This window comes from Fringilla coelebs (assembly GCF_963513975.1).
Source record: "Fringilla coelebs genome assembly, chromosome: 4".
Taxonomy (NCBI): Eukaryota; Metazoa; Chordata; class Aves; order Passeriformes; family Fringillidae; genus Fringilla; species Fringilla coelebs.
Window position 1 is genome coordinate 62,356,770 of NC_140032.1, and position 27,038 is coordinate 62,383,807.

At 36.9% G+C, this 27,038-nt stretch overlaps 1 protein-coding gene across 1 annotated transcript in view; it reads right to left on the minus strand.

The window, feature by feature from the left end:
- Window positions 1-2,395: 2,395 nt before the first annotated feature.
- Window positions 2,396-27,038, minus strand: part of NAA15 (N-alpha-acetyltransferase 15, NatA auxiliary subunit) — a 36,224-nt gene continuing 11,581 nt past the window's right edge. The window contains exons 2-20 of the mRNA XM_084204663.1: window positions 23,603-23,687; window positions 22,634-22,738; window positions 21,850-22,007; window positions 20,045-20,179; window positions 19,723-19,876; window positions 17,271-17,390; window positions 16,503-16,598; window positions 16,262-16,368; window positions 15,775-15,847; window positions 14,907-15,076; window positions 14,222-14,374; window positions 12,417-12,545; window positions 9,752-9,965; window positions 8,760-8,953; window positions 6,664-6,772; window positions 6,196-6,294; window positions 5,361-5,504; window positions 4,817-4,914; window positions 2,396-2,632 (exon numbers count right to left, since the gene is read on the minus strand). Coding sequence (XP_084060789.1) covers window positions 2,432-2,632; window positions 4,817-4,914; window positions 5,361-5,504; window positions 6,196-6,294; window positions 6,664-6,772; window positions 8,760-8,953; window positions 9,752-9,965; window positions 12,417-12,545; window positions 14,222-14,374; window positions 14,907-15,076; window positions 15,775-15,847; window positions 16,262-16,368; window positions 16,503-16,598; window positions 17,271-17,390; window positions 19,723-19,876; window positions 20,045-20,179; window positions 21,850-22,007; window positions 22,634-22,738; window positions 23,603-23,687 — 2,544 coding nt within the window. The 3' untranslated portion in view covers window positions 2,396-2,431. The remainder of the gene's footprint in view (window positions 2,633-4,816; window positions 4,915-5,360; window positions 5,505-6,195; window positions 6,295-6,663; window positions 6,773-8,759; window positions 8,954-9,751; window positions 9,966-12,416; window positions 12,546-14,221; window positions 14,375-14,906; window positions 15,077-15,774; window positions 15,848-16,261; window positions 16,369-16,502; window positions 16,599-17,270; window positions 17,391-19,722; window positions 19,877-20,044; window positions 20,180-21,849; window positions 22,008-22,633; window positions 22,739-23,602; window positions 23,688-27,038) is intronic.

Below are 27,038 nucleotides of genomic sequence, written 5' to 3' on the forward strand. Positions count from 1 at the left end.
TGAGTAACCTCTTTAATCCAAAAGCACCATCTCTGAAGCAGTGTGGATGCCTTTCACCAAGGTTATGAAGGTTTTGATTTGGGGAAATCAAAATAGATGTGGAGATGAAGAAGCCTTCTGGAAGGCCCACTGAAGCATCCTTTTCCCCATTTGCACAATTAAAGACAATGAGTAACTTCCAGCTTTCAGTTCATCCATTTCAACACAAACACAGGCAGTGAAAAAGTAAAGGAAATGATCCCATTTGTAGGCAGCACCCAAAACCCCCGGTATCTGGAAAAAAAGAATTTGCTTGATGCAATTCACAACCTGTTACAATCTGAGCACTCATCTGCCTCCAGCTTAAGCATCAGCAGCCAAGAAAAGGGCAGCAGTACTCAAGAGACAGGGCCAGAAGCTCACAGCCCGTGTAGGGAAGACTGAACCATCTCCAGGAGGTGCAGAAGACATGCAGTCCAAGTATCTCAGGCTGCAGAAACAACTGAGATCAAGACATCAATACCAGAGTCGGTCAAAGGCTCTCTAGGTACTCTAGTCCTTAAAAGCCCAGCAGGTAAATATACAAATATAGCAACCCACACTTCTGATGGGAACTGTACTGCAAACATACACAAGGACAGGCTAACCAGGAAAAGAAAGTGGAGATAAAGACACAATAAAGAAAAGCCTGTTGTTCTGACAGTTAGAAAACTACAAACCCCCGTAAGTCTTGCAGGATTTCTTAACTGTACATGTCAATCACTGAATTCCATTATGTGGAAGAGGAAGGCTGTGTATCCACAAAACAGATACTCTGTAACTGAACTCCTGCAGCAAAGAAGGCACTCACTTTGTAAGCTGTAGTTTATTTCTGCTCTGTTTTATATGATGAGCCTACAAAAGAAAACATTTGAGTACTTATCTATATTATTAACACAGTAGACTTATAGACTGAAGCTCGACTTGGAAACACTGGTGGAACTCAAAAGCCGAGTAGCAAAGCATTGTGTTATAGGACTTCCCAGACATTCTGTATTTACAAAGAATGCATTTGCACTTTATACTCAATGACCATCCATCATCAGCAGTGACATTGTTAGCATGACTGGACAGCACAGTAAGCCAGCCCTGAGCTGCACTCCAGCAAACCCATTCACTGTCCAAGTACAACATAGATTGGTTTGAATATTCACACAGTTGTTTTTCAAAACGTTTTATTGCATTATATTTGGTACCTTATGTTTGACAAAGGAAATTACATCTGTAACTGCAGGAATAAGAAGCTGGTCTGTTATTGAAAAAAAAATCTTGGGCCCCTTAAAAGTTACAAAGTCTTGGGCTTGCCTGAAACAACTGAGCAAGAAATATATTCTTAGAAATGTAGGGCTTCAAGTATTACAAACCTGTGACACTGTGGAAAAGTTCCAGAGGTATCTAAACTGCAGCACTTTTTTTTTTTTCTGCATAACGTGAACAAGGCCTGCTGAGGTTTTAATCTATTAGTCTCTTGATCAGTCAAAATGGTAGTCAGGAGTTTTCCTCTTTGCAACTTCAAGCCATAGTATGTTCTCATTTTGTTTTCACTCTACGTGAAAAATGCATGCGATCTTTCTAATTGGTGCCACATCACAGTGCATAATTTTATTTGGTTCTTGCATTACAGTTTTAAAAAGTTTGGCCAACCTATGCCGATAGGTTCATCTCCAGAACAGCAACGCTGATTCTCCCATCCCCACCCCCAGTTTAATTCCAAGAGAGACCATTTTAACTGGTTCCTTCAGGTAAAAACTGTGGTGCAAGAACACCAAACTGATCGTGTACAGTGAATTTCAGAGACACAACAAGCTTATTGAACACACTATGTTTCTTAATTCTGGTTGATATCCGTATGTCCAAGCACCCCAACGTAACAAGTACGTTGCAGGTTTCTCTCTATATTCTGATTCACATTGCATACTTCCTATGGACACAATCATCCCCCGTATCAAAATCAGTCAGATGCTAAAGCCCCATCAACTCTTTGTGCTCAGTGAAAGAATCCAGTGCTAAAACAGCAGTTTTGCTGTCTGAGATAACAGTAATCTCACAAGACAAATTTAAATTTAATATTTCTGCCACACACCTGCTCTGAGGGCTATACACCTCCAGGTCTCATATAAATTAGTTTAAAAACATGGGTGGGTAGGTGAGGAAAAGGGTTGTTTATTTTTTCCTTTTTTCAATTTTAGCAGCTTTTAATTTTTAAGAAACCAAACAACCTATAACCAGTAATATGTTAGATATTTTATATATATACTTTGTCAGCAGGATAAAAAAAAAAGTAAAACTATTTGAAGGCAACGGGGTTTTTTTCCTTCTGTTCTTTGTGTAAGTTAGAACAATTCAGCAGGTGCGTGACAAAAATATTATACACCAGATATGGTCCAACGTCATTTTTTTGCAATAAAGTTGTTCATATTTCATTGGCCAGTTCTTCAGGTTCTGCAGAACTATCTCCATTAACTGTGATCTTCATATCCTCTTCATATCCAGGGGGCATGAAAGCCAAAGCATAAGGGAAAAGCTTATGACAATTTGCTCTGTAAGTTTCAGATGCTTCTTTACAGTCTCCAAGGCTACCGTCACATAAAGCTTCTAATACCTCCATACAAGTCTAATTAAAGAGAAAAATAAAGAAGTGTTATGGTTTCTTAAACGTTCAGCTGAACACTCACAACACAGGTTTAAAACAGCAGTTCTACTGTCTGAGATAAGAATAATTTCACAAGACACATTTAAAAGAGTATTTCTGACACAGACCTGCTCCAAGGGCCACACACCTTTCAACATCAAATGACATTCTATCTAAACAGCATGAAACATCAGTGCAGTCTGATTGGAAAGAATGCAGTTTAAAAAGGGATCTAAAACACAGCTAGGAATCTTGACTGTAAAATTAAATACTAATTTGTTACTTGGTTCTTATTTTCCTAAGAAAAACCCATTCTTGCTAATTGGAAACCAAGAAGCCCACCATTCTTGGGACACATTGACCATTTCAGCAACACATAACATACCTTTCAATCACATCAAATTATTCTGATATCACCACATTTTTCAGATCTATGTAGTTTCATGTCCATTTTTGGTCATGATTTAGAAGAGGAAAAGGGGATTTCCTGTGTAATTTTTTTTTAGTCTGCATTCCAACCATGAGACACCAACCTAGTGAGCTCCACTAAAGCATGGCAGCATTTAACACCTGCCCATGGCTGTGTGCAGGCATTAGCCTACCCAGACAGTCTTTTCCTGCTCCTCTGACATTTAGTGCTCTCCTCAAGGACCCCTTTTGCTCACATTTACTCTTTTTAACATTGGCATCCACCAAAGGTCAAATATATCTGGTTTTACAGCTGCAGCGTGCCCTGAGACAGCTGGTCTTCACTACAATGAAATGTAATAAATTTGATCTCTTTGCACACAAAAATGCCTTTCAGCAAACACTTAGACTCCTGTAGATCCTCCATTTTTAGGGCACTTTTAATTTCTCATCTAGAAATTCAGCAGAAGTCCAGCTCTTCCTTCATGTTGGCACCAAACATGCTTAAACTCAACATTTTCAGTTGTACCACAATGCACTGTATAGGATGTTTATGCACTGCTGAGTTGGTAAAAGCTTCTTCTAGTCTTACCAATTTTGCACCTCCAGAACAACCAAGCATTTTTGGTTACACTTAATCTTTCCCCAGTCCAATTTCCAGAATCCCACTCACAGGCAAAAACCAGCAAATAGAAGGCAAAATCATTTTCGTTTTCTAAATCTATTGATAATCTAGATTAAACTCTTTGAGACCACTCAAGCAGTAAGAAAACCTGAACACAAAATCTAACACTCAAACAAGATAAGTTTATGAAAAATGCTAAACATGTACTCAGAATATAAATGACATGAGTTTGTGTCCCATAGCACAACAGCTAGAATAGAGAAAGGATGTGAATCTTTAACATCCTAAACAAGCTGACAAATAAAGGCAAATTGTCTTGTTTATTGTCTCTTCCCCCTTCATCCCATCTGGTCCAAAAATTCTGCTATGAACTCAAAATTTTTCACAATTAAAGTTCTGTTGAAGCCACTATATTTCCTAGGAGATGTTTTTTGGAAAACTCCATTTTTTGTCCACAAAAGAATAATTTTAAAGTAAACATTTACCAAATTTACTTGCAATAGATCTAAAAAATTGAGTGCACAGACTCCTGTAAATTGTGAGTCAGAACTGACAAGTCCTCCCAGATGAAGGTGGGGGGATGGGGAAAGGGGCATGGAGGCAGTGTCACAGGGAGATTATTCCACGACCAGCAGAATGAAGCAAAGACTCAAAAACTGGTGAGCTTTTCACTTAACTACACGCTAAGGCAGAATTGTGCATATGCAGCTTTTATTAAACCTATGGTAATTCCCACAGCTTGTAGGAAGTTGACCATGGAAAGCCTTCCCAGAGTCTGTGACACTCCTTTTCTTGTGAACAGTTGCCTGTGTGGCAGCCAAAGCTCACACAAACTACTACCTTTTCTTTTGCCCTGTGAATTCTCTCAAGTTTAATAAGTTTTCTCATTTCCTGTAGCAATAATATGGCTTCCACCGCTGCTGTTTTCCTATTGTCACAAAGCTAAATTAATTTAAATGTGCAAAAAGGATATGGAATACTTCAGTTCAGATGAACCTGACACCAGTTTCTTTCACAACTCAACCTTTTTATCATAAGGCACAGCAATTATTTCAGCTCCCTCTTACCTCCAAAATTTGCTTAAAGCTTTCAGAGATAAACCAGAAGTTGTCTACAATTTATAAATACGTTACCTGAAGATTTCTGTTAATAAGGGATTCATCCAGGGTCATTGCCAGTTCCACTGCCCTCTTCTGACTGGAAGGATCTAAATAGTACATCATTTTGGCAGCTACAGGAGGAAAAGTAAGACTCATCACCCAGTGGATGACCAAAACAATCTTATATACAAACATAAAACAGAGATAATATGAGGAAGAGGGGGGACTGAACTCTCCAGCAGCAGTTCAAAATGGAACCAACTTGGAGCATAAAGCTTGATACCAAAGGAGGTAGAAGGGAAGCTCCAAACAAAGCATTAAAACAAACATTCTGCACACATTAGAAACAATAGGGCAGAGGTCCCCACATTTCCATTTCAGCAGCACAAAGAGAAAATGAAAGAAAACCACAGACAACCTGGCAATCATGTTGTCAGAAAAATACAAACAGAGAAGAAAAGCACTCCAGAGCAAAGGAGTGACTGTTACATCACTGGGGCTGATACTGTGATACCAATGCCAGAGAAGCACAGAAAATGCAGAAGAGTAAGGCAGAACAAGGAAGAAGGCAAAATACCTGATAACCTATGTGGCAGTGAGTCATAGTTCCTTTTAAGGAAAGCTTCATTGAAGTTCTTTGGATTAGTTGCTCCAAAAAGCCGATTCATTTCTTGGTTTAACACTGTTCTAACAGCATCAGGCAGATCCTTACTTTCAGATACTGTTGGAAAAAAGAAGTTGAGGTGAGTACAGGTAATCACAATAAAATATGATTTATGTATTTATTTTAGCATTTTTCATGTTTATAATATAACTGGAAAGTATCTCAAAGGAAGATGCATGAAACTTGAAAAGGTAAATACTGGATGTGGTCAGAAAAAGCTTAACTGTGGCATTTACCTGATACTTAGAAAAAGCCAGAGCTTTTTTACATTAATATACTCTCCCCTTACGAATTAAAACCTATTAGGCTCAGAGGTTAATGTCATACAAGTCTGTTCTTAAACATGTTTACTATTTAGCCCCCACCAGAAAGAGTGACCTTTGGGGCAGGGGAAGGGAGAGAATTCTTCCAAACTTTACCAATAAGGACAGAATTCTAAACCCTCTCCTTGCATGTTGAAACAGGTTGTCAGCAGAAAAGCCCAATTCCTCACTCTGCCATTTCCATTTCTTCACTGCCTCTCTCTTTCAGGCTTCACACACTGCTCACAGTCTTAAAAACTCTTAGCAATACTGGAATGACTCCTAAATCCAGATGCAGTCATAATAACCATACTTAATTTTAGCATGAATCAGTTTTCAAATATATGCTTTAAATATTTTGAATTATTTGGGCTAAAAATCAATGACTGAAGGTTTGGCATCACCTGGCAGTGTGCACCGATGGAGTCCTACAAACAGATACATACCACTGCTGAAAAGATGAATCATACACTCGTGAAGCCAAGGATGACTAGAATCAATAGCAAAGGCTCTCTTTACAGACTGAAGCATCAGAAGGAACTTCTCTGGAAAGAAAAACCAAGTGTTGACAAGTGTTCAAAAACCTGAGGACTACTCAGGTTCAAAAACCTGAGTAGTCCTGTTAACTGTGTTAACAGGACTACTCAGTGCTTGAAATTAGAACAATCAGAAGAATTTACAGCTGAGTGTGCCACAACAGCTACTTTTAATAACCTTAACCAGTGAATTAAGTGGATAATCAGCAAATGTTCAAACTTTGGTTTTCATATACTGCTCATTGCTGGAGTGTTGGTCCAGTGAAAAGTTCTGTGTCATGACAGGGATGGGCTCCTCACACCTCATCAATAACTGCTGCTTAAGTTCCAATATACACCTTTACAATTTGCTCGCTTTCATTAAGTGTTCTCACCTACCTTTTCGAAAATAAATCTCAAAGGCAAAAAGATGAGTCTCTATTTTGTTCTTCACTAAATTCTTCAGGGGTGTTAAAAATTTAATGGCTTCTTCCAAAGGTGCTTCAACCTACAGATTCAAGGAAGTGACACACAACTAAGTCAAAGTTGAAACCTAGTAACTACAACCACAAAAACCAGCTATTGCTGAGTCACATCAGAAAGTTACTCTCCTATGGCAGTGCAGAAGATGCTTAGAACCTCTTCTGTTACAAATTTTACAACTTTCACCCAATGTCTAAACACAGACTATAAAGTCCAAAATATTTGCTTTCTGATGGCTATAAATCACGTTCTGCTATAGAGACACACACATCTTTTCCTTCTATCATACACCGGCAGTGAACACAACTGGAGCTGAACCTGCCTGAAAAGGGCAGCGTGGCTGCCCACACCAACCCACATACATGGGCCTGAGGTGATGGTAAATTACTGATAGGCACCCATGACATTCTGCTCATGTGAGCTTCAGACAGGTTCCTAAAAGCTGCCAGGTCATGGTGACAGTACCAGCCAAAATACCAACAGCAAGCTGGAAGTAATTAGATATTGAGAGGTCTCCTGACCCTAGCTAGTGTAATCCAGTAAATGGACAGCTTCCACACAAATTACTTCTGTGCATAAGTTCTTTACAGACAACTATCTTGCACACAGAGGTTTGGGATTACTCAAACAAGAACTGTTGTCCTGATTTTTTATTAACAGAAACTACTCTCTAAGAAGCAAATACAATTTTTTGTGTGCCAAAACCAATTCAGCAATGATACACTCGAAGTGATACACTTAGTTGCAAATACTTTCCTGCTGTATATAACTACAGCACCTTTTATAAAAAACACTTGCATCACTTCTATGTGCCGCTGATTTTACACACACATTGTGCACATTAACATTTGGAACCTATAAAACCCCATTTCAAAGCCATGCCTTTAGTGCCAAGGATACATATCCAAACAAGTCTAGGGGCAGCTGTTTCAGGAAAACTATTTGTGACTATGTGAAAAATGGTATTTTGGCACCAACTGCATTTGGAAGTGTCTATACCATGATTGTGATATTGAATTTGGAATTATATTATGCTGACATCTGTATATTACAGACATAACTAGACTTGCCAGTGAAATGCATTATACAGCTGCAACTATTCCTTATAATCTTGGGGACTGGCTGGATTTTTCACAGCTATCCCATAACATCCCTCTACTACAGAACTCAATTTCAATACATGCTGTTGTTGCATTTCCATCTTGACTAGCATTGCAATTAGTTCTGCTTCTTGCAACCAGTGAACTACAAAATGGAAATACCAGCAATAGTCTTAGTAACTAGTCAAGTTTAAGTCACTTGTTTCCTGGCTACAGAGTGAAGTTCACTGACTCAACTTTCAAATATCCCTTCAAGAGCCTTTCCCTCTCTATCATTTCCTTATCTTTCCCTCACATTTTTTTTAGTGTTTTCCTGCTCCTTTGAGGTGTAACTTCTGCTAAAGGAAGAGTCTTCTGAGTCACCTCCCTTTTATATCTCTCTATAGTATGAAATCCAGATCTCTAAACATATCTCAGTCTAGTCTATTTACTATTACAGCTTCTTTATTCCTTTTTTTCTCCCATTCAAAACATATGCAAACAAATCTTGTTAAAGCATTCAGTGCTTCAATATCTCCTCTTTGACAGACTGCCAACAAAAGAGGATCAGGGGGCATAAAAGAGTGAATGATAATCACCTTACATACTGGATAGAAAGACTTCTACACAACCAACCAGAAATAGGGTACAATCAACAAGTTAGTGCAGCATGGAGATAATTCCACATGTAGCAAATGTTTATGACTTCAATTATTGCTTCTGAAAACTAGGCACAAAAGCTGTGATTTCCACACTACTGACACTGTATCTAACCAACTAGCCCTAGAAAGGAATTCTTTTTAAAACACTGCCTGTGAAGAGATGCCACACCAAAAAAAATTACAAGTTATTTGAATAGCTTTTAAGTTTTATGTGTGCTTACTACAACTTTTCTAGAAATTTCTAAGACTTTATTATTACATTGGTAAGCACCTTTGCCAGTTTCTCAGGGATAAGTTCCTCTTTCGGTCCTCCAATTTCTTCATCATCATCATCTTTCTTTTTTTTCTGATTCCTCTGTTGCTTTTCCTTCTCAGCATTTTTCTTCTCCTCCTCCAGTTGTGCTTTCTTCTGGGCTCTTCTCTGCTTATTTCGTAGCTTCTTTAGCTCCTTGTCAGACATATTTGCTGTACACACACAAAGGACAAAACCACACAACACTGATGTCTCGTATTAACAGCATCAAGTAGATGTCAGACAACATCACCTTTTTAAAACCATATCTACTAACAAGCAGTGCTCTCATTGCCTTTGTAAAAGCTTATTTACTATGGATAGATTGTTTTATATTCTATGCTGATGCTTCATAATTCACAAATTCCTTAGTGGAATCAGGGGACAGAAATTAAAATAATAGTATAATGAGATGAATAGTACCAAAACTTGACAAGTTCCTCTTAAAGGATTCTCTCATGAAGGATCCTTTATTTGTACCATTTGAGATGCCACAAGACATAACTGCTTAAGCTGCTCTCCAATCAGAAATGTGAGGGGAAAAAATAATAAATAGATGATTTAAACATTATTTTTACATCAGAAGCAAGAGATAAAATTTAAGTTGCTATCTAGTGAAATTTCTGTGATAAAATGCTTAGAAAAGCTACTACCAAGCACATCTGCTTCAATCTCCTATTCCACGGACCAACCAACATAAGAATTCATGTTTTTGCAGTCATTCTCTAACACAAACATTTGTACTTAAGAATTACAATTCTTACTACAAAGCCATCATTGTTTTGTAATAACCACAATAAAAGCACACATGAGTTTAATTTTCAGCAGAACATCTACTTTACCATGCAGTCCAAGCTGCAATTTGCCAACTTTGAGTTGTGTAGAACTCTGGTTTTGGCTACCACAGACCTTCATAAAATACCCACTAATTAGTGAAACTGCACAATGAATAAATGCTGAGGGTTGAATACCTGTATCAGCCTCATGTTCTTTATTTTCATCTGTTAGGGGATTATCATGAAGTTTCAAATAGATCTCTATGGCAATGCGCGCTGCTTTGAAGTAGAAGGGGTGTTGTCGAAGCACATCTTCTAGTTTTAACAAATCCACATAAGACCTAAGGGTGATCTTCCTCATACAGTAAGTATGGAAGTCAAACTGGTCATCCGTGATTTCTACAAAATGCTGTCACAATGTAACATAACATTAGTTAGCAAGTATTAACAATGAGCTACTAAGCTGGACTTTCAAAATAATAATTTAGTAAAAGCCTACTGTTTGACAAATACAACCTAACTATGACAAATGTTAACAAAACTCTCCAAAAATAAAGTTATGGTGAAAAGAACAGAAGGCACCTTAGCCCAGAACCAAAATACATTAATTTCAGTCTCTTAAAACTACCTACCTCTGAGAATTTCTGGTTTAATAGACAAAGGTTTTATAGTCATTGCACTTAAACATAATTTAAGGAATTTTTCTTCTATGAACTGGTCTAATTTCTTTTTCATTCAAAAAACATAATTTTGATTGCCACTAAATGGCAATAAATCCCACACAAATCAGACATGATGTGAGAAAGTACTTTCTTTTGTTCAAGCTCTGCTTTCCACACCATCCAATGTCCCTTTGTTTTTGTTTAAGAAGCAGTAAAAAAGTCATTCCCCTCTTGAACTTCTCCAAGTACTTATGATCTCATATAACTTTATCCTAAACTCAGCTTTGTTTGTCAAATCTCAGGATACAAGAGTAAGCACAACAAGCTAATTGTGGTCTCTTTGGAAGTTATCCCATAGCTGGTGTTTTACTAGCACATTTTTAAGAAGGTGTGACACTCAGATGTAAACAGTGTGACAGATTTACATAATGGAAGAAAAGCACTACTACTTTTGATTTCCTCACGTGTCCTTTCAACTGCTATTCCACACCTGCACAGAAGTTTTTGCAGCATTATCTGTAACAGTTCAGGATTCCTGAGCAGCATTATTTTAAGACCTTTTACTATTTATGCTTAGAATGACACTGACTACACTGCTGAACATTACATTTCATTGGCTGCTTAATCATTTACTGAGAGCAGGTGTTGTCCTTGCAGTTTTCAGTCTGTTTCTGTGATCAGGTATGGATGAAATAATGAAGACTCTATAGAGATGCCTTAGTAATCTCCATGATAAACTCCTTTTCTTGCAAAAGCTGATTATTTGCTCCTACTCTGTTTCCTCAGCCCTGAATCAGCTATTAAATCCATGAGATCAGCTTCCTTACTTTTTTTCTGAGACAGTTTAGATCCTTTACGGTGCAAAGTATGAGACAAAAAGTTCCTCTGAAAACCAGAACACATTTCATCAACTAGACTGCCCCCTTTGCATAACTGGTCCCTCTAAAAGATTTAGAAGGCACTGCTTTTTCTTACAAAAGCTTTGTTGATGATTTCTGAATTCAACATATTTGCTTATCTTATTGCTGAACTTTGCTACACCTTCCATTAATCCAATGAATAAATTAAACATAGCGACTTAAATCCTTAGAAATATTCTTTTTGGTGGCTTAAGTTATCACTTCATTTGTTGACCTCTTCTGGTACCCAAGACAATTTACAAGACTAGTAAGTTAATATTTACAAGACTAATAAGTTAATAATAACTGAAAGTTTCTTATACAAAAAAAACCTTACACTAATTTATTTAAAGGATTTGTGCAAATAAAAACACAATCCTGGCAAATCACAAACTGGTGTGGATTGGAAGGGACCTTAAAGGTCATCTGTTTCCAACCCTCTGCCATAGGCAGGGACACCTTTCACTAGACCAGGTTACTTTGATAATTTTACATCAATTTTTCAAATCAGAGAATATTGCAGAGCTGAGTCCTCCCTGCAGAAGAGCAGCAGTGCTGAATTCCCCTAAATCCTCTCTATTTGCAAAGAGGCACAGCTTCCTACTAAGTTCTGCTCTTTCAGCACTTCTTTTACATCCTCAGCTGTCTGGTCCTTTCTCTAGACTTTAATGTGCTTAAAAAACCCCAAATTCATACCTGCTTCTTTTTAAAGTTGTGGATCCAAATTTTGTTGTTTACCTCACTATGGATATCTATATTTAATGTGCAAGTGTTCCCCCTTTTTAATAAAATTTCTACTTTAAGAAGTCTTTATTTTTGTTATAGCTTCTTTTAAACTGTAGCTTTTTTCAAAAGGAGAACATTATTAATATTTTTGGTAATATTTTAAACATTTATCATGTACCTCTAAAACAGTGCCTTAAGAGTAACTGAGATCTGTCCTTTATTTTAAGGATGGGCTTATCAGCTCATCCACTTATTTTTGGACTTAAAGTGCACATACTCTTCAGTTGTATCTAAATACCCATTTCTTATGTACACTGCCAGAACTAAGATTATTTTTGACAGCTTTCTCCTCTTGTCTGGATCTTTAAGTAACTTTATAAAATCTTTTCATAATACATAGCTTACAATGGCACTTTTAGGAGGAAATGCAACTTTATAAACTTGCCAGTAACCAACATGAAATCCCTCCTGAAGCTACATGAAATGTACCCTTACTGCTCAGCACAGTAACATATCAGCACAGTAAACTTAAACCAGTGTTTTCCAACCTAAGCCGTTGAGCTGAATACGTACTCTCTCAATTTCATGGCATTTCTTAAGTGCTTCTCCAAATTTGTTCATTGCCTTGTAGGCTTGTGCACATTCTGTCTGAAACCACATGCACTGCATTTCATTAAGGTTCTCTACTGCCGAGGTTCCTTCCTAAAAGCAAAAACAGCATTATACAAAAAATAAATCTCATTGGAGTCATCAGCTGCTATTCCTTTTATCTTGTCCTAATTAAAAGCACAAATAAAGAAAATGAATGTTAAATCTCTGAACTGGAATCTTGAAAGTTGGAAATGGCACAGTTAAAACTGACTAGCTTTGTTGATTAATATAAAAATACAGATATAAAAATCTTTGTGACACCTATTGAAAGAGTCACGAAGACACAATGAAGAGCCAGGCAGCAACCATTTCACTGTGACAGTTGCTGATCCTTAGGTTAGCAGAGACCTTCATTCAGTGTTTTTAACACTGTGTGCACGTAAGTAACACATGGCAACATGGAAAAAATGGCAGAAAAGTTCTAGCCCACAACAAGACTGATACCTGCAGGATTTTTTTCCCCACTCAACTAAAACTGCCATCTGCATTTTTCAGGGAACTGCTGATTGAGCTGAGCATCCTCACAGTAGGAGCAGTGGTAGATGATTATTTCTAATGCAATCAGTACTGGAGAGTAAGGCAAGGCAAAAGGAACACTTAACTTTGACACCTTCTGGTTCAAAAAATGGGATTACAGTTGTCTTTCAAATCTGGTATAGATATATACTTGCACAGATCCAAAACAGCCTGATTTAGGCAACTGAAAATGAGGGAAAGAATCTATTTGCAAAATGAGGGAATGCTCTATTTGCATTATGCTTAATCTAGGACTCATCTAATTATTGTTTTTTTTTTTTAATTAAGAGGCCTGTATTTGAGCACGAGATATAAGATCAAATGGAAATAAATAAAGATTCTAAAGAGCAACTTCATCAAATTGTTTCAATATTTTTCAAGTTTAGTTTTGGGTAACTGCTATACTTCTTTTTTACCATCATCTTCGAGCTGCTTAAGGAGGTCAAATTAACCTGAATTCACAGTGGGTTTGCATAAAAACTCTGACAGCTACTGAGCATATATAAAACAGAACTTCCCCTCCCCTCATGTCTGCCTGCACATAGCCTTCATTTCAAACTATCAAACCTATCGAAATGGGGCTACTGCAGGGACAAAAAGTGATGCATAAAATTATGCAATTTCCATAACACAACATTTTTCTTCCAGATAACTGGTCATGTGTAAGAACATGGAAAAATAAAAGAGGTGTAACGTGCAGCTTTCCTTCATCCCTGATAAACAAGGACTTGGGGATGAAATGTTCACACAAGGAAGACACCTCAAAAAGGCTCTCAGCTGTTATTCACACAAAAATTATGTTCCAAGAGACATCTGAATTCTCTAACATTAGAAAAAAAGAGTCATGGGCAACTTTACCAGATCTTTCAAGTATCCTACAGAATCAACATTAAATGCAAAGATTATTGTGCAAAAGTTATTTTCTCAGAAGTTCACTTTAAAACAGGCATGCTGTATTTTTCCTACCTAGCAAAAATAACCAAACCAAAGCTTTATAGAGCCTTCACTTATTCCTATGGAATCGTGCTTATTCAAGATTAATTCAAACCCTCCTATGGATTACCATAACTGAAGCAAGCAACCATAGCTGCTCTGAAACAGAATTTAAATTTGATAGTAAAAGTGACTGCAAAGTTAAAAAAAAGAAAAAGTTATTCCCCAAGGGATTAGGCCCACATTATTCCAAAGACTTCTAGTAAAGTGCAACAAACCCGTGTAAACTTAGAACACATTTCTTCTGCTTCTTTAATGGAGTTTGCTTTCAACATATATTTTGCACATTTGGAGTTGATAAATCTGTCTGCTGTGTCCAAAGCCTGAGCTTCATCCATCCACCTTGCAGCTTCTTTAATATTTCCAGCATGCTATAAAGATAGAAATTTAAGTCAGATTGAGTAATTGTAAAACATGCATGTTTCATCTACCTACTGCTTGATATAAGTAGGTTGGTTTTTTTAGACTTTTAAAAAATAAATGGCTTACTTCAAAAGCAATAGATCTTGGGAAAAAAAAAAGCAGTTAAATACCTTTCCTCATTATAGAATTACTGGTCTTTTAGCACTGAATGTTTTTCCTGAAAATGCCTAAAGAATCAGTTTGGATAATTCCATTCTGATACAACATCATTGTGCACCCTGAGAAATTGTTTTAAGCAGCTAAAAAAACAGGGGGTAAGAACAGATGAAAGACTCTATCTAATTTATCAGTGTGATTTTTAAACTGAGAATTCCCATTTTGCTGTACATTTCTCCTTTATTAAGTTAGAAACCGACACAGTGGCTTTTTCATATGCAGCAGAAAACCCCATCTCAAATAGCTAATACCTTTACCTAGAAACTCACTAGAACTCCTAACAAATGAATAACCATTAGTCACTAAGAATAAAGCCAAACTTACCTTATAGATTTTTGCCTTCACAAGGAAGAGTTCTATCAAAGTGGGAGTACTTTCTATAGCAGCATTTATATATTCTAGAGCCAGGGATGGCAGTCCAATTTTATCATAATGCTGAGCCAAGTAATACTGGACCCAGAGTAAAGTGGTTGGAGGTTCTTCTTTACCATCATCTGGCAGGAGCAAAATGGACAGAGGTTGTTTGTTCAGTTTACTAAAACAACATACCTGAAGTAGAATGCTCTGAACACAGCCACTGAAGTTAATTCTGCCTCTCTATCAGACCTAGGAGAGCTTTCAAACAACTGGCTCCAGGTACATATACGAATTTTAAGTCTATCCAAGACCTAGGCATATACTGCTCCCCTCTCCTTCTGTGTTTTCAGGAAAAGGGAGTTGGTGGGTCAAAAGCAGTTGCACTCTGTTCCAAGTATTTGCTTAGGGCAGTCAGATATGCAAAACCTCCAAGAACACAAAACCTAGTCTCCACCAAAAGCTCCAGAACGACACCTCTCCTTGAAGATTGTACTATCAGTATATTGCCTTTTGTTTGGCATTTCTGTAGTCACAGATTTGACACAGCTTTCAAACTTCAGTTAAATTCAAGTCTTGAAAATAGCATACTTGAACTCAAAACTGCAAAGAGATGACTAAATTTGTGGATTCAGGAAAAAAAGCTTAGAACAGGTGACTATATTTTGAATACAGACTTCATACTTGACAGCTATGGTTCAGTTCTGCATTAGGGGAAAACCAGAAAAAACCCACATCACCTTTGTTTCTTCACTCCCTATTTCCCCACCTCTGAATGGACACACAGTGCTTACAACCAGGCACTACTTCCATGAAGCCCAAGAGTCTCAGCACTCACCATTTGGGTTAAATAACCTGCAGCTTCTTAGAGAGGTTTCATAACCTATCACGAGCTCTTCTATGATTGCCACCTACACATACAAGACGAGACACAGAAAAAATAATCTGTGGGCTATATAGTATTTTATTTCAACTTCAGCTACTTGGTGTTACCCAAACTAGTTATTTTGGTAAGAAAAGTCTGCAATATCCTGAATTACATTACATTTGAGAATATACTCAACCTCAGTTTATTTTTAACAAATTAAGACCAGGCCTCCTTTGGTGAACACTTACACAGGTTAGAATTACTAAATCTTAAGTCTTCTGCATTTGCCAAATTGGCAGATGTATGCCCTACATAGGTACTTCTTTTTTCTCTCCACTATATCAGGTCATCTAAAGCAGTGCTCATTGAGAGAGCACTGAATAAAAATGGTTTCCTTCACTTCTTCAATATACACAGTTACGAGGTAGAACACACAAAAACTGGTTAGAACACTTACCTTCTCCTTGTCTTTATATAATGACCTCAAGGTATTGAAGACTGGTGGGCAACCTTTGCTGAAATTCATCCTTAAGAACTTGTCCAGACATTCCTTAAACTTTTCACCTTGAGAGGAAAAAGACCTGTTGATTTTGTTTTACCAGACATTACTCATCAATTGCAGATTGTTTATACTGTAAAATCAGAATCTAAGAAACACAAATGTTGATCACTACCTGCTCAGCAAAAAATGCACTTACCAGACAAAAAGTTTAATGGTAATCTTCTTGGAACTAGTCCCCTTGGGTATTTAGTCCAGGCCTCCTCATAGATCTTTAGTCTCTCCATCATATTAGCTGGAAGAGAATTTTACAGTTTACTTTCCCCTTCCATTCTGGCAAGAAGGAAAACGGGGGCAGGGAAAGTGATTTATACCTGACTAAAAAAAGAATCAGAATACATAGCAACTATAATATAATATATATAATGGCTATATCCTTCCTAAAGTACAGAATTTCCTACTTATTCTTACTAAACTAATGAATTCAATGACTCCAAGGTACACAGTATCTGCTTAGTCCTCTTCCAGCTGTACAATACTAACTGCTTATCTCTCATCTTAAAAAGAGCTCCTGCCTTACTGCTGTCTAAAACCTTCAAAGAAGGCCATTCAGTTGTATTAGCTACAACATAAGATTAAGATAACAGAGGCAGTAAAGGAAAAATTCAAAATTAAAACTGTCATCTAAGAAATAATTCTCTTCTTTCAACCACACACAAAGAGTATTGCAATTTTATGATTCTATGATTTTAGACAAGACAAGGTAACAACAATTCAAGAAATATTTCCTGTCTTTCTTAAGAAACCCCAACATTATGACGGTATGTACACACTCTAAAAAGCAGAATTTAAACGGGGACTTTTTAAATAATTGTTTTAGTACTTAAAGCAATACAAGCTTTTCATACACATATTAATTTTAAATATATAGAAAAAGCTTATTTACTGGAAGATATCAAATAAATACCTGGCTTAAGTGCCTTTTCTAAGCCTTTGTAGTAAGCCCAGTTTTCAGGATTTCTTTCTTGCAGTCCCTTGTAGACTTCAACTGCTTCTTCAAGTCTGCCAAGCTGAAGCAGGAGTTCTCCTGTGTGAAAAACAAGAGGTTTTAAATTAAGGTAACAAGGTACTAAAACAGTGTAACATTTATCACTCTACACTAAAAGACTGGATAATCCTTAGCTCCATCCAGATTCTAATTTCATAGAAAAAATAAGCATTACATATAACATTACAAACTAGTTGACAGATATGCTTTTACTTTGACAATTGCTGCAGTTAAAGTAAGATTTTACAACTTGGCCCATAATTCCTCCAACTTACTTGAAAGTTTAATGCAAAATGCACGTGGTTTGTTTTTTTTTTTTTCCTCAGTGAAGTGACTGGTTACTTTAAGTGCAGTTTTTACTGCAGAAGGCAATTAAAAGCAGCACATGGAATTTGATGTATATAGCATCTTGAAAACCAAACAAACTGAAGTGCTGCAAATAAGAGAATGGTTCTTCAATCTGGTACTTCATGAAACTAACTTCAGTGTTCTTAACCAAGCCATTGATTAGATGAATGAATTTTCAAGGTTATGCAAACAAGTTTCCTTTTCATGATACTTCAATACAAATTAAAAGTGATAAAGTAAAGATTAGGTCTAACAACTGTATAAGCATCTTTGTTAATGCTGGAACTGCAACAGCAGTAGATTCCCCATTTCACAATAGAAAACTATTTAACAAAGCTTTGCTATTGGCAAATGTTAGGCATGAACAGATTACACATCAGAGGTGAACAATGTAAGTCTAGACTAAGGCAAGATTTTTTTACTCAGTTTAAAGAGGAAAATGCAAATTTACCTTTCTTCTTCCCTATATAACAAAATTAACATGCAATTTTGTCAAGAGATGCTGCTTTCCACAGTTAGAGTAACTTGAGGACTACACACAGCATCTAGTGCCCAGGAAAGCGTCAATAGTTCACTCACTGAGAACAACAGAAAATAAACCTTAAATTCTTTCCCTGAGGTGAAAGTTAATTTTTTCTCCTATCTAACAGCAGCAAATGCCAATACAAGTTTCAGTGTTTTTCAGTGGTACTTCATCCACAGTGGCTTTTGCATGTGTGCTTAAAATTTTTACACACTCATTTATTACAAGAGAGAATACACAGCAGCCAAGCCAGTCCAAACAACACAATGGGAGCTGTGCCCAAAAAAATATTAATCACTTGTACCCTGCTGAAAGCACACAGAGTGCAAAGAGTATTTCCATCCTTTTGTCTGGTAACTTTCTAGGATGTTTTGTGTTTTGCTCTCAGGTTTATTTTTAATCAAGTCCTATTTGCAAAACTTATTTTCATCCCAAACTTTGGACCTTCAAATACTAAGTATGTCACATAGTACATCAACACAGAACATAAAGTATGTCAAAAGATCCTTCAGATAAAAAATAAAGTCACAAAAAAACCACTCCCACCCCCAGAAGTCCCACTATTGCGTTTCAAAAATGATCTGTGATACTGTAGTCTCTATATCCATCTCCTTCTATATGCAAACTAAGATATTCAGCTACTGTGGAGAGTCAGCTGCAATCAATTTCCTTGAAGCACCACACCTCCCATTACTGTCACTACTCAATTCCTAGGTTCCTTTTGCAAGACAGTGAGATTACTATTAGCAGAAATAGGAACTTGCTACATGAACAAACTAGAGTAAAAGGATTTCTTCTCTTTAAACAATCATCTAAACAGATTCCAGTGTGGGCCGAGAACAAGCAGTACCTTCAAAAGTTTGGCAGTTTCACAGAAAGACTGTACAAGCATCAAACAGAAGAGGAATAAAGCATGCTTTAAGAAAGTACACCTGTTAATAGAGCTGTTAGAATGAATTTGTATCACTCTGCAATTCCATCTGTGGAATATAAGCTACACTACTGTATTGATCTGTCATAGTATTATACACCAGGTTTATAATAATACAACAGAAGCTACCCTAGCCTCACTAAAGAGCTGATTTCTACATGCTGCAAGGGTGACTGAGTACATTCAAAAGCCTTCTGCTGTAGCAAAGATGATTCTTCCTTTTCAGCACGTGGCATCCTTGTCAGGGCCACTATCAAAGCTCTAACAGCACGGGGTACACTACTCAGACAGAACTTCAGAACACCAATTTCAGATCTTCCGCCTGAAATGCGTGTTAGCTTAAAAGTTTCAGAACAGCATGTCTGTACCTCACTGATGTCTTACCAGCCTGGGACAAGAGCATGACAGGGACTCAATAAGCTGTGAGACAAGCAGTCCTTTACAACAGCAAAATTAAATTAATTAAGCTAAAAACAAATCTGAGTTCCAAAAGATGGGAAAAGCTGACAATATAGACATCCTATTGTATGCTATGTGTTTAAATGTATCTTCAGAAAGTGAGTGATTACCTTTAGTTTCTTCAACAGCCAGTTTATCACAGATCTGCTTTTCATAGGTACAAAGATGCTCCAAGGCTTCTTTAAAAAGCCCTGCTTCCCGGAGGACTTGATTTTGATAGAGCAGCAGTTCACTGTACTCATAGTCCACTTTATCAGGCGATGTCTACACAGGAAAGCCAGACACAGGATCAGCCTTGTAATTCTAAAATTTGGGATCAAATTCATTTGACTAAAGAAAGTTTAGTCATGCATGAAGTTCTCATCATGAAAGGAATGTTTTATTTTTGGCTTAAGCAGCACTCCATACAGGAATTTCATACTGTCCTCTTACCTGCTGTGTCTTCCTAAATTCCTCTAAAATTTTTGCTGCCATTTCATAGTCTTCCAGCAAATGGTAAGCAATGGCATAACCGATCCACGATGCTCGCTGTGCAGGTCGGAGCTGAAGCAACTGGTATCTTGTTTCCTGCAAAAAAGTAGCTGCTAATTTTCCTGACTCTACTCTGACACCCTGTAGAATCTATTAGGCAATACTCTGTCTTTAATATTTAAGTATTTAAGAAGTCACTGAGAAATAGTTTTCTCTATGCATTTTATTAACCAGAGAAAGAATAAACTTTGAATTGCAATGGTGTTCACTGAATAAAAAAGTAAGCCTTCACAAAATAACAGGTCCAACCAAATCCTGATGAGTCAGACTAATTTTGTTAATCTATGACACACATGTTTTTCCTGTCTAGCCACTTATGAAGAGAACATAATTAAGGATACTTGGTTTGAATTGCAGGAACATTTACCAGTGTTTCAAATTAACCTTGAAAGTACATATGTATTTAAATAATTGGAAGTGTTCTTAGGCAACATAGGTCACGCAAACACATCCCTATTCTTTGGCAAGAGGATAATTACAGCTGGAAAAGACAAGAGATTTGCTTGGTATCATGCAATTTTAATCTGAGGAAAATGCTATAACTTGTTTTGTTATAGACTGCTGAAAGGCATTTTCAAGTAACTTAAAGGAAAAAAGTTACTTCCTATTGAAAATGTCTAAACTGTCAAAAGTAGGGATTAACAAAGAACTAAAACTAGTTACAGCTGTTTTAATAGAATGATGATCACTCAAAGTTATTTTCAAGTAGAAGAGGCTGGAATTTAAAGCAAAGGAAAAAAACCCACAATCTTATTCCCAGTTTTGACAGCAAATTCACATTCTTCAGAGATCAGCATATGATTAGCCATGAACTACTGACTTCTGAGCATCATAACATTTACTCTTTAATGCATTTGGCAACCATGTGTTACTTGTATGTTTAGAGATTACAAAATTTGTATTCACATTTATCCAGAGGCCAATAAAATAGAAATTTGCAAACACATTTCACAAATGTGCATTTTGGCACCTACACTAAATTTCAGCTATCTTGTCTCAGCAAGAGCAAAACCAAATTTCTAAATGAAAAAATCTAATATCAAAAAATCAGTGATTAAGAATTGTCCTGACTCAGGAATAAGTTCTGTGACAACCTGTGCTAGCTGATGGTTCCACACAACTATGAGCACAGAACCTGCTTCTGGGTATAACTAATGTTACCCTAATTTGAAAAGAAAATATTAAATGAAGAGACCAACTTATGTGTTTTAAATAACACAATTTCAGAGGTGCAAGGGAAACCTAAAAAGATGAAAACCTGACAAAAAATGGAGCTGTCACTCACTAATGCCCAAGTAGGCAAGGAACCAAAATATGATGTGTCATGAAGCACACTGCTTCTTCTGTTATTACCTACAGCTAAGAGAAAATGGGGGGCCACTGATGTAAAGGTGGAGGGATATATAGTACAAAGTTACTAAAATACAAACTCCTTTGCCTGAATAAAAGTCAAATTCTGAACACATTGCCTCTTACCTACAGGAATCTTTTCTTGAAAAGAACAAGACTGGAGATTGTCTACAGCTGGGTTATACAACATCAAAAAAAAAAAAAAACAAACCTCAATAAGGCAAGCAATTCTGCACTGAGCTGAAAATGCAGTAACCCTCTGGACCTAACTATTTTTTTTTTAAGTGTCATTAATAAAATCTGCCACCTTTGCTGCAATTCCCTAGATGATAATTAAATGCAGGATGCATACTCACCCTGTACCCTTCAAGATCCCTCATTTGAATCTGTAGCAGAGAAAGGTCTCTCAAGATTTGAAGATTGTCTTTGTCCCATTTCAGTGCATTTCTATAGCATTTGATAGCTTCATCATACTTCTTGTCTGACCTCTGAAGAAGGCCATAGACATGCCAACCTGGAAAACTCTATTAAGGCTTCCTCTGAATTTGAGCAGGGACAAACGAGCTCTAACATGGCAGTGACAGAACAGCTGGCAACAAGCTCTCAAGTTGTTTTATAAGTCGACAGAAACATTACAATTCTTTTTGTCAGAACTTTCCAGATATATGTATACAGTCTGTATAATGTGCTGTAAACGTTACTTTTCATGTACTGGGGGAGGAAATAAAGCAACATGATCTCTGAAAACACTATTAGGCTTGAACACAATTTTAGACAACTGAAGTGCTGATACTTCCTGCACTTTAAGTATATGACCTGTCTTTTAACAGTGTCATGGTAACTACTCATGCTTCCAAAACAAATCACATGCTTAAATGCCCACCATGAGTTTACAGTTGCAGATTAATGATAAAAAAATACACACTACATGCCAGAACAATATGTAAGCTAACTGGGAGTGTAAGGACTGCAAAGCACCTGCCCTTTGAATAGCTTAGACAAAATATTTTTTGGAAATTGAAAATTCTGAGCTTCCAGTTTGAAGTTTAAACTGGCTTTTATTGCTATTCTATAAATCAAGTATATGCAGAAATCAACCTCTTCAATTCATCAGCAAAAGCCCTGTTTCAAAAAGGATACAGACATGACTCTTCAGGTCATTCCTCAGGCCTCTGCGCACAAGTTCATAAGCTTCCTCTTTCTTCCCTAGACAGTTCAATGTTAGTCCTTTCATTGCCAAGGTTTCTAAGAAAGAAAGAAAGAAAGAAAAAGATTAAGTTATTTAATTTTTTACTCATTTCATGAGTTATTCAGTTATTCGTTTTCATGGGTTTTAAGCTCCATATAGCAGCTCTAAACATAGTATAAATGCAAATTTAGATTCAGTTCTCACTATCAAGATTTCATTCTTTTCTCACATGGAAAACTCTACTGTCAGATTATTCACTTAAGTATATCCTACACAGCAATAAACATTTTATATTACTTCCATCAAAATACAAAGTAATGCTTTATTTTAAACCTGTCTGTTCTCCAAGCTTTTGCAGATTTTTTTTTAACTACTCAAGTATTTATTCACAACTCTGATATTTCCACACATCCACCCATATCAAAGTAGTTGCAAAAAACCCACAAAGCATTTCTGAACAGTGCAAAGAGACTTTCACTAAGTATTAAGAGCTGACTAAAAATATAGTGAACGAATAAACACCTTTTTCTTCTTTTAAAATACGACTATTCCTTCAGAAAAGTAGCAGCCCACAGAGCTGACAGAATACTGAACAATATTCAGTCTCTTCCTTTTGTTTTTCATTTTTATATGAGTGAATATCGATTTCCCAGGAAAAGTGATTTTATTAATGCATACTTGTATTAGAAACTTGCACCATGTATCTTAGACTTGAATGATAAAAAATGGGAAGCTCTGACTACTGGTAAGATCTGTCTTTAAAATGACAAATCTTACCAACAGTAAGTGTTTAACATACATGTTTCTGGATGCCCTTACTGCTTTATGGGCAAAAAGTTAACAGTGAAGGGATATAAAACATTAAAATAATGACTGTTAAGTACAGTGAAAAAGAAAGCACATGCCATTTTAAAACTTACCTCCATGTTCTGCAAACTTGGGATTGGAAAGGATCTGTTTACAGAACTTCAGCCCATTTCTATACTGCTTATGTTCATAACACCTCTATGGAAAAACAAAATAAGTTTATTCAAAAAATTTATAGAGTGGAAGTGTTTATGCATGCCTGAAACAAAGCAACAGTACAACTACAGATTTTAGAAAATGTACTTATATTTTAATGAATCCTGCTTATTGAGCTTCCTGTGTTTAAAAATTCCATCCATCGACAGGAAAAAAAGAAAAAGGTTTAAGCAACACCATGAGTTTAAATGAATAAGTGAAGACATATTATCATACAGCAGATTCTTACTTAAGACACCACAGGAAACTTAAGTGCCTGAAGAAATTCAACTCTCCCTTAACACAAAAGCAAACCTTATGCTGTAACACTGGTGAGCATTGAACCCACTTTGGCCAATTATCCTGAACAGAAACCCAACCTCCAACAACCATCCAAGCTGGAAAGACACACAAATCATTGGAACTTGGCTTAAACTACCTCTGGAAGCAACCTCTTACAACATGTATGTCATACATCCAAACTTTCAAAACCAGTATATAGTAACATCTTCCTATACTGGAAATTTAAACATTCTTTTATTGTTTTCTTAGTCCAATTGTTTTGTCTGAGCCTCATTCATTGTGGAAGGTGACCACAATGCACTGCAGCACACAGCATGACCTTTTAAAACCAGTTTTAGTATTTTATTTATGTAAATATACTTCTTGCGCTCATATTTAAATAAAAGCCAGAAGAAATAACATTATAAACACCAATTCATGCATTTTAGGTCACTTCAGCAAATGCTTGGAACCTCTTACATCTAATTTTTTTGTAATGAAATAAACATTTATGAGCCCAGGAGTACAGGAGCACACATTGACTGAGCACCAGCCCAAATCCCATTAATCCTGTTATTAATTACAAAGTCATTCATAACAGGACCTCCCTGACTGGTTGATCCATTCCGGAGGCAGGATGGCAGATGGGGGTGTAAAAACTGGGTACAGCTCAGAGTTTTCAAGTCCTTCTAAATAAGTTGTTGCTCAGGATTCCATCTTTCCTCACACTGCCCTAAAGTAATTATCCAAGAGCATTCATAAGCACATATGGACACCATGTGTCCTCAAACCACTCTCAATGAAAATATTTAGGAAAGGCAGACCCAAGAGGTCTTCCCTTCAAGCTAAAGATTCTAAAAATAAAACTTTAAAAAGCTACATGAATGTTAGAGGAAAGGCTTAAAAAAGAAAATGGCCTATTTACGACTTCTGTGTTTTATGCTGCTCTTCATAATGAAAGATGCTGTTTAATGTCTCGTTTTCTCTTGGAAATACCAACAATAAATTTCAAAGGTGTAAAAAAAATGGCAAAATAGTAAGTGCATGCATTATCTTCTAGTATTAAAGTCATACAGGTAAAATAATATGCCTGAAGACCAAGATGCATCACAAACCACCTATTTTGCTCCCCCCACACTGTCACCACCCTTAGGAGAAAGGGAATTGCTTGCATGGAAAAGGAAGGAGAAGGAAGATGCCCAGAGAGCAAGATGTACTCAAAGAGGAACAGATCAACAAAAGAATTAGATGGTTTAACTTGAGCAGACCTTCAAAGGCTATCTAGTTCCACCCATCCCCATGGGCAGAGACACCCTTCAGTATACCATGTTGTTCAAAGGCCCATCCAACCCTGACTTTGAACACTTCCAAAAGACAACTCCCTCTGTTCACCAAGGACAGGAAAAGTCAGCACTGCAAAACAACATTTTAATGGTTAGGTACGAGGAAATCTGAAAAGGCAACTTTTTTTTTTCTATTAAACTTGACTGGGTATTACTTACACCTTCCAGTCATTATCAGCTTTCAAGTAGCTGGCTGAGTCACTATAATCAGCCAACTAGTCAGAGCTGACAAGACTTTTTTTTTTTTTTAATTGAAACCATCAGTCATAAATGTTACCAGCCAAGCCTCCTCCCTGAAAAGTAGAGCCGCCACTTGCCCCCACCCAGGTAGTTGTGAAAGCAGCAGAACCTGTCACAGAAGTGGTGCAGCCACAAGAACTGCAGAATGTGTCTGCAGTGTACTGAGGCACTGACACAAGCAGATGGGGCACTCTGGGGTTTTGCAGTCTGGCTTTGAGTACAGCTTGCCCAGATGCTGGCTATGAACGTGACATCTTACCACTAAATGGTTCCATTTAATGTACTCTAACAACCAGGCTCTCACCTGGAAGTTTAATCAAAGTCATATGGGATATATGCTAGAGACAGGAAATATTTGCACATAAAATTTTCTAGGGCAATACAGAGCTTATAATGCAAGGTAGTTTGGAACAGAGCAAACTCACTGAGAATTGTAACAAATTCTTCCTTTAGGCTTCATGGAGGAAAGATTTACAAGTTTATATCCATTTACATCTCATAACCCAGAAACTACTTGGATAGGGCCAACAAATTAACAGGAAAAAATCTGGATATACTTTTATCTCAAAAATATTGCTCTATATATAGACATGGCTGTGTATACTCCCCAGTGAAGCATCAAAGGTCTCCTTTGACAAGCTAGTTCTAGATCAAGACAAGCTGGAATGATTTCCTGTATACAATTTCACCAAGTTTTCTAGTTAATACTTTCAAGGTTATTTCTTTCTGTTAATGCAAACACTTCAAATTGTGCTCTTTTATGGGTTTCCTTATTCTGTGTATGTGTTCTATGTGCATACTGTATGTTTTGACAAAGGAAGGAAGGGAACAAATGAAATCGAGGTCACATTTAGTTCTTCAAAAAAGAAGAGACTGTTTCCTCATAGTGGGCCCAACAGCATATTGAGATTCCCCTGCCTGAAGCTGTGCACATACTTAACTCATCCTCCAGAGAGATTATGGGCTAACAAGCTTAAATTAAGGTGTGAATGAGACAGAAGGAAGCCAGGATAGAAGCATATGCAACCATGGCTGGTACAAACATTAGTGAACTTATAGTTTCAAGAAACAGACAATTCAAACAAAAAATCTTTTAACAAAAAAAGAGACAGAAAATATATACACAGCCTGGGAAAGAAGATCCTTAAGCAAGTAAGTAGTTTCTGAGTGAGAGAAGAAAAAAGAACGAGCAATTAAATTAAAAGAAAGAAAAAAAACCACAGAAGCAGGGATGGTGACATGTCAAGTATTCTTGGGACATAAGGATACAGGCTTCCTGGAAACAGGAATTTTATTCATCTGGGTAGCTTGTTTCCTCCCAGATGAATAGTTTGTAGCAGTCATTCCTAGAGCTCCAACCCTTGCTTTAGGACAGATGTTCTGCAGAAGTAACACATTTCTCTGTTCCAGAGATGACTAGAAGAACACGGTTGCCTGCACTCAGCTAAATTCCTGCACATATAAACCTCAAAGCCAGCAGGGAAAGTGT